The following is an 8,431-nucleotide window of genomic DNA, read 5'->3' as shown; positions in this document are numbered from 1 at the left end:
GTCACCCCTGCATTCGTGTGGAAAGCAAGGAGCTCAGGAAGAGCAGACTCGCCCGAAAAACACAGACCGAGAAGCAGAGATATCTCGAGATGGAGAATGGAGAGTGTACTTACATAGAGGTCAGCGCTGTAAAAACCATCCTGATACACCACACTGAGGAAGAGGAGGGAGGGGGAGAGGAGAGGGGCGAGGAGGAGGAAGAGGAGGGAGGGGGAGAGAGGAGAGGGGCGAGGAGGAGGAAGAGGAGGGAGGGGGAGAGAGGAGAGGGGCGAGGAGGAGGAGGAGGAGGAAGAGGAGGGAGGAGGAAAGGAACAGGAAGAGAGAACGAGAGAGAGAGAGAGAGAGGAAGGCTGTTATTTCGCACTCATGCAGCATGCGGGCAGAAATACAACTCCCGACAGACAGGGGGCGATGGTGAGGCACTGCTCACCGCCCCATGGCTGATCAGTGGGCGCGACCCGGCACACACCGGCCCGCCTGAGGGTGGGGGCCGGAGGCTGTGTTTCCTGCGGTTCAATACTTGTCCACATGCCAGATCCGCTCTCTCGACGTGTTACACTCAACACCATCGCCCTGCTCCACGAAGGGCTTCACAAGCAGCGTGCAGACGGACAGGGCTCTCACAGCGGTGTGTTCACTCTTACCCTGGTACCCTGGTGTGTGCAGTACAGTGTGTGTCCAGACTGACAGGGCTCACACAGTACACAGTACAGTGTGTTCAGTCTTAGCTGGTGTGCCCAGTACAGTGTGCGTGCAGAGGGGTGTTCAGTCCAGTGTGCTCAGTCTTACCCTGGGTATGCTGGTGTGTCGAGTACAGTGTGTGTGCAGAGGGGTGTTCAGTCTTACCCTGGGTACGCTGGGATGGCCGGCTGGGGTACCGCAGCCCTCACTGCGCTGTACACCGTGCGGCCCCGCCCCCGCAGGTGAGCCCCCCGAAACGCCGCCGCTGCTGTCGAAGCTGCAGCTGCTGTAGGGTAGGGGAACCCTGGGACTGTGGAGGACAGAGAGAGGGACCCCCAGCACCCCATTAATACAGAGAAGACCCCCAGACTCCCCACTGACACAGACACAGACAAGGACCCCCAGAGAGAGTCTCACAGTGAAGTCTCGTACCTGCATACAGCTCAGGTCCATACACAGCGCCCATCACTGGGCTGAGCTTCCAGCCTGCAGACAGACAGACACAGGCGGTTAGTGACCCCTCCAGAGCCCAGAGCCCCAACTGTAACCCCCACACACACAGCCCAGAGCCCCTACTGCTCCCCCACACACACACAGCCCAGAGCCCCTACTGCTGCCCCACACACACAGCCCAGAGCCCCTACTGCTCCCCCACACACACAGCCCAGAGCCCCTACTGCTCCCCCACACACACACAGCCCAGAGCCCCTACTGCTCCCACACACACACAGCCCAGAGCCCCTACTGCTCCCACACACACACACAGCCCAGAGCCCCTACTGCTCCCACACACACACAGCCCAGAGCCTCTACTGCTCCCCCACACACACACAGCCCAGAGCCCCTACTGCTCCCACACACACACACAGCCCAGAGCCCCTACTGCTCCCACACACACACACAGCCCAGAGCCCCTACTGCTCCCCCACACACACACAGCCCAGAGCCCCTACTGCTCCCCCACACACACACAGCCCAGAGCCCCTACTGCTCCCCCACACACACACAGCCCAGAGCCCCTACTGCTCCCCCACACACACACAGCCCAGAGCCCCTACTGCTCCCACACACACACACAGCCCAGAGCCCCTACTGCTCCCACACACACACACAGCCCAGAGCCCCTACTGCTCCCCCACACACACACAGCCCAGAGCCCCTACTGCTCCCCCACACACACACAGCCCAGAGCCCCTACTGCTCCCCCACACACACACAGCCCAGAGCCCCTACTGCTGCCCCACACACACACACAGCCCAGAGCCCCTACTGCTCCCCCACACACACACAGCCCAGAGCCCCTACTGCTGCCCCACACACACAGCCCAGAGCCCCTACTGCTCCCACACACACACACAGCCCAGAGCCCCTACTGCTGCCCCACACACACAGCCCAGAGCCCCTACTGCTGCCCCACACACACAGCCCAGAGCCCCTACTGCTCCCCCACACACACAGCCCAGAGCCCCTACTGCTCCCACACACACACAGCCCAGAGCCCCTACTGCTCCCACACACACACAGCCCAGAGCCCCTACTGCTCCCCACACACACACACAGCCCAGAGCCCCTACTGCTCCCACACACACACACACAGCCCAGAGCCCCTACTGCTCCCACACACACACACAGCCCAGAGCCCCTACTGCTCCCCCACACACACACAGCCCAGAGCCCCTACTGCTCCCCCACACACACACACAGCCCAGAGCCCCTACTGCTCCCCCACACACACACACAGCCCAGAGCCCCTACTGCTCCCCCACACACACACACAGCCCAGAGCCCCTACTGCTCCCACACACACACAGCCCAGAGCCCCTACTGCTCCCACACACACACACAGCCCAGAGCCCCTACTCCTCCCACACACACACACAGCCCAGAGCCCCTACTCCTCCCACACACACACAGCCCAGAGCCCCTACTGCTCCCCCCCACACACACACAGCCCAGAGCCCCTACTGCTCCCCCACACACACACAGCCCAGAGCCCCTACTGCTCCCCCACACACACACAGCCCAGAGCCCCTACTGCTGCCCCACACACACACAGCCCAGAGCCCCTACTGCTCCCACACACACACACAGCCCAGAGCCCCTACTGCTCCCACACACACACACAGCCCAGAGCCCCTACTGCTCCCACACACACACACAGCCCAGAGCCCCTACTGCTCCCACACACACACACAGCCCAGAGCCCCTACTGCTCCCCCACACACACAGCCCAGAGCCCCTACTGCTCCCCCACACACACAGCCCAGAGCCCCTACTGCTCCCCCACACACACACAGCCCAGAGCCCCTACTGCTCCCACACACACACACAGCCCAGAGCCCCTACTGCTCCCACACACACAGCCCAGAGCCCCTACTGCTCCCCCACACACACACAGCCCAGAGCCCCTACTGCTCCCCCACACACACACAGCCCAGAGCCCCTACTGCTCCCCCACACACACACACAGCCCAGAGCCCCTACTGCTCCCCCACACACACACACAGCCCAGAGCCCCTACTGCTCCCCCACACACACACACAGCCCAGAGCCCCTACTGCTCCCCCACACACACAGCCCAGAGCCCCTACTGCTCCCACACACACACAGCCCAGAGCCCCTACTGCTCCCACACACACACACAGCCCAGAGCCCCTACTGCTCCCCCACACACAGCCCAGAGCCCCTACTGTTCCCCACACACACACAGCCCAGAGCCCCTACTGTTCCCCACACACACACAGCCCAGAGCCCCTACTGCTCCCCCACACACACACAGCCCAGAGCCCCTACTGCTCCCCCACACACAGCCCAGAGCCCCTACTGTTCCCCACACACACACAGCCCAGAGCCCCTACTGCTCCCCCACACACCACCCATTCACAGTTTAAGTCAGGGTTCAGTTTACGTGTGAGTGTCAGTGTCAGCGTGAGGATCTGTGCACATTAGTGAGTGAGCAATGAAGAGCAAGAGTGTAAATCTGTGAGCGTATCTGTGCATGTGGGCGAGTGATGAAGAGTGAGAGTTCTGTGCCTGATGAAGAGTGATGAAGAATGAGCGTATCTTTGCACATCGGCGAGTGATGAAGAGTGAGAGTACTGTGCGTGATGAAGAGTGAGAGTACTGTGCGTGATGAAGAGTGAGAGTACTGTGCCTGATGAAGAGTGAGAGTACTGTGCGTGATGAAGAGTGAGAGTACTGTGTGTGATGAAGAGTGAGAGTACTGTGTGTGATGAAGAGTGAGAGTATCGTGCCTGATGAAGAGTGAGAGTACTGTGCGTGATGAAGAGTGAGAGTACTGTGCGTGTTGGTGGCGGTAGAGGCGGGCGCGGAGGTGAGGGCAGTACCGTAGGGCAACGAGCTGAGCCCCTCACCGTTGGCGTACGGGCTGACGAGCTTCTTGTTGGTCATCACCCTGGCAGTGGCATTATTGACCTGGGCACAGAGAGGACAGAGGTCAGGGGTCACGCAGCCCTGGCACACAGTCACCATCGTGACAGAAACATCTGGTAAGAAAGTCTAGCTGCGGGTCTTTGTATCGTGGGCGCACAGCTGCAGTCGGTCTCCAGGGGCAACAGCGAAGAGTTGGACTGTGGCACTGACAGTGCGTGTGTGCGTGTCTGTGTGTACCTCAACTACTGGAACAGCTGTCTTCCGAAGTGCGTGTCCAGACAACGAGCCCCAGACCAGTCTGGTGAAGCTCATTCTTGTACAGGGCACAGCATTTAACGGGACACCTGATTGGTGGGGCTCACTATTTACCACCTGAGTAATATTTCCCAGGGTGCACCGTGAGGCAGTAGCTAGCCTGCTGTGGGCAGCGGCTCTGTACAGCTCTGTGGACACTGGCCAGTGAGGTCTAAATTCCAGAACGCAGCGAGTCTGTCGTTCTCCGTGCCTGCGTGTGGGAGCACATGGGCGAGAGGAAGAAGGAAGACAAACCTGAACACTCACCCCCCCCAAACACAACCACACGCCGACAGTTTTCACCAAAAAAACAACAGAAAAAAAATCCAACCCAGTCAATCAATTACAGATCCGTACATCTGTACATTACACGACCATTCCTGCACACACGTGCCATCGTCAAACACAGCCAAAGAGGTGCGTCACATGACCAGCAAGAGAGAGAGAGAACCAATCAGCAAGCAGCTTGATGCAGCGCAGCAGCCAATCAGCAGCAGTCCAGGGGAGGGAGGAGGGAGGAGGGAGGAGAGGGGCAGGCAGGACGGGGGGGGGGGCACAGACACAGGGCAGCACCCCGGCGCCCCGACTGAGCACACAGAGACTCGGCCGAGAGACGGGGTGCGAGCACAGCCCCACCACTAGAGTCCCGACAGGAGCAGCCCGTCAAAGCCCTGATTGTGCACGAGCACGTGAGGGAAACAGACCAAACTCCCAGGCACAGCCGCCTGAGCCCGCCTGCACTGGGCCGGGCCCAGAGTGGTCAGCCTGCGGGGCACTGGGAGCTTGCGTCCATATTAATACAGAGAGACGGACATGAAAGAAGAGCAGCAGGCATCAGTGATGGCGCAGGACGGGAAAAAACTCAAATCAAAGTACCACCGGACAAATCAAGTCAACTGATCGACCCGTCTACTGACGGAGACGTGAATATCAGCCAGGACACGGAGCAGAACGTCAGATCCTTCAGGGAGACTACAGCGCCCTCCAGTGCTTAAAAGTTACACTACAGCACCATCCGGCTATAATTATAGACTGGCCTGCCCTCTAGTTGCCACTATAGCGCCCCCAGCTGGCCTGTCTCATGACTGCAGCAGTCTCTGTTCATAGTGGAATCTGTGTGGAGGGACTCCATGTGCCACTATGTCACAGAGCCCAGACACAGGACAGTACCAGAACCAGTACCGGGCGTACTTGCAGATCATAAGCTGATCCGTTTGCTCAGTGTCTAACGGCACTCTCCCTCCCTCACCCTGCCTCTTTCTGCTCTCCTGCCCTGAACACAACACTCAAGACACGCCCGCTGCACGGGGTCAGACAGCGACGATGTCACAGGCCTGCCACTTACCGCCTCTTCTAATGGCGTAGCGCACAGATACCATGGAAACGGACAACACCGTGCGCTTGAACAGAGCGTGGGGTGGGGGGTAGGTGGGGGGAGAAACAAGAGCAAATAAATACTCAAAGCAAATAAAAAGACAAGAACAGAGAACTTCCTTCCTGGAACTGATAGGAGCAGCACCCCCTGTGGCTGAGTGCAGAGTCGCAGCTCTGAGAGGAACAGCACCTCCTGTGCCTGTAGCAATGATGTTAACAGCGCCCCCTGTGGCCAAGCGCAGAAGTGTAGAGACACAGTTCTGACAGGAACAGCGCCTCCTGTGTCTGAGCGCAGAGCTGCAGCTCTGAGAGGAACAGGATCCAGGCGCCTCCGAGACAGCACTGCCTATAACATCCTAAGGAGTGTGTGAAAGAAATCCAGCTCCTTCCTCGTGCTTCTGTGACTGAAGCATCATGGAGAACCAGAGGTCAATTTCTGTTTTAAAACGTTTAACCAGACTCTGCACTCCAGTCTCCCACAGAGCCAATCTTGGCCACAAGAGGGAGACAAACTCCATTTCTCCCTCTGTTCCTCTCTTAAACACTGCTCTTCTACACACTGACACAGCCCAGTCACAGGGCTCTAGACTCTTCTAGTCCCTGTGGAGTCCAGCACACTGACACAGCCCAGTCACAGGGCTCTAGACTCTTCTAGTCCCTGTGGAGTCCAGCACACTGACACAGCCCAGTCACAGGGCTCTAGACTCTTCTAGTCCCTGTGGAGTCCAGCACACTGACACAGCCCAGTCACAGGCTCTAGACTCTTCTAGTCCCTGTGGAGTCCAGCACACTGACACAGCTCAGTCACAGGGCTCTAGACTCTTCTAGTCCCTGTGGAGTCCAGCACACTGACACAGCCCAGTCACAGGCTCTAGACTCTTCTAGTCCCTGTGGAGTCCAGCACACTGACACAGCCCAGTCACAGGCTCTAGACTCTTCTAGTCCCTGTGGAGTCCAGCACACTGACACAGCCCAGTCACAGGCACTAGACTCTTCTACTCCCTGTGGAGTCCAGCACACTGACACAGCCCAGTCACAGGCTCTAGACACTTCTAGTCCCTGTGGAGTCCAGCACACTGACACAGCCTAGTCACAGGCTCTAGACTCTTCTAGTCCCTGTGGAGTTCAGCACACTGACACAGCCCAGTCACAGGGCTCTAGACTCTTCTAGTCCCTGTGGAGTCCAGCACACTGACACAGCCCAGTCACAGGCTCTAGACTCTTCTAGTCCCTGTGGAGTCCAGCACACTGACACAGCCCAGTCACAGGCTCTAGACTCTTCTAGTCCCTGTGGAGTCCAGCACACTGACACAGCCCAGTCACAGGCTCTAGACTCTTCTAGTCCCTGTGGAGTCCAGCACACTGACACAGCCCAGTCACAGGCTCTAGACTCTTCTAGTCCCTGTGGAGTCCGGGACACTGACACAGCCCAGTCACAGGCTCTAGACTCTTCTAGTCCCTGTGGAGTCCAGCACACTGACACAGCCCAGTCACAGGCTCTAGACTCTTCTAGTCCCTGTGGAGTCCAGCACACTGACACAGCCCAGTCACAGGCTCTAGACACCTGGGGTTCTCTCAGCACCTGTCCCATTAAAACAGCCCTTTATGTCTCTCTGAAGGGGCATGAGGATGAGGGACAGGGGTGCCCGTTTTCCTGAGAGGACACCCCAGTTCCTTTGAGAAAGTCAAGCCACACCTGTGCCTGATGGAAGCAGGGGGTCACAGCAGCACCAGGGACAGGAGCCTCAAGTGGACAGAGGGAAAGGCAGCGGACAGGAGGGCAGCACATGTCCGATAGCAGGAACCCCAACAACACAGCTCCCACAGGTGCAGACGGAGAAGAGGGGAGGAGACAGACAGGCGGACAGACAGAGGCAGAGAAAGATGGCACACGCAGCCAGAAGGGGGCACTCAGGCAGGGAGACAGAAGCAATAAAGCAATAGCAGACCTGTCTGGTGCTGATAAGAGTTGCCGTGCTGTGAGAGAAGGCGTGGGACTTGAGAGAGGGGGGGGCTGGGGCGGGGAAGAGGGGTGCAGTCGGGGGACCCCAGACAGAGCGGTCAGGAGAGGTGGGCTGTGCACCGTGTCCGTCTCTCTCTCTCGTTCCCATGGTAACAGCCCCGGAGCAGGGGACGGCGCCGCGCACTCGTGCAGCGAGGTCACCGGACCGGACCAGCCCGGTGCCGCCTGGACAGGACCCAGGCCCGTGACCCCACAGCGCGCGCGGACTGCACCACGCGCCCCCCAACGGCGAGACCCGAGGGCAGGCGGGCCGGACCATGCAGAACAGAACCAGGCACAGCCATGCAGCAGACCGGAGCCATGCAGGACTGCAGGGGCAGAACCGGAGGCTCCCAGCGCATGGCAGGCCGATCCGCTCCAGGTCTGACCCGGCTGCGGCCCCAGGACAGCAGCGACAGCAGGGGCTGGAGGAGTTGCCCTGAGGCTCCTCTGCTGCGTCAGGGCGGGGCGCAGGAAGACCTGGAGTGGATCAGACCGCCCTGCACTGTCTGTGAGGACAACGGGCGTCACGGTTCGAGAAGCAGTCGGCAGCATGTAGACAAACGGGCCCTTCAGCCACAGCTCGCAGGCAGGGAGGGGCACGGCTGACCCATGCAGTCCGGAATCACACAGGAATCCACACTGGACTCTCGCCGGAGTGCTGACTGGGCAGGAACTGAGGTCAAC

The 8,431-nt window shown here is 59.5% G+C and overlaps 1 protein-coding gene across 3 annotated transcripts in view; it reads right to left on the bottom strand.

Moving 5' to 3' along the window:
* Positions 1-8,431, bottom strand: part of rbfox2 (RNA binding fox-1 homolog 2) — a 33,639-nt gene that overhangs the window by 5,215 nt on the left and 19,993 nt on the right. For 2 of the 3 annotated variants that reach the window (XM_069197161.1, XM_069197159.1), the window contains exons 7-10: positions 4,029-4,116; positions 1,114-1,167; positions 847-991; positions 114-153 (exon numbers count right to left, since the gene is read on the bottom strand). In XM_069197161.1, the coding sequence (XP_069053262.1) occupies positions 114-153; positions 847-991; positions 1,114-1,167; positions 4,029-4,116 (327 nt within the window). The remainder of the gene's footprint in view (positions 1-113; positions 154-846; positions 992-1,113; positions 1,168-4,028; positions 4,117-8,431) is intronic. The other variant, XM_069197162.1, reaches the window with a different exon arrangement.

Source organism: Lepisosteus oculatus, chromosome 12 (assembly GCF_040954835.1).
Source record: "Lepisosteus oculatus isolate fLepOcu1 chromosome 12, fLepOcu1.hap2, whole genome shotgun sequence".
In the NCBI taxonomy this organism is placed as follows: Eukaryota; Metazoa; Chordata; class Actinopteri; order Semionotiformes; family Lepisosteidae; genus Lepisosteus; species Lepisosteus oculatus.
The sequence above is the reverse complement of the archived record's forward strand: the minus strand, read 5'-3'. Positions and strand labels throughout refer to the sequence as shown.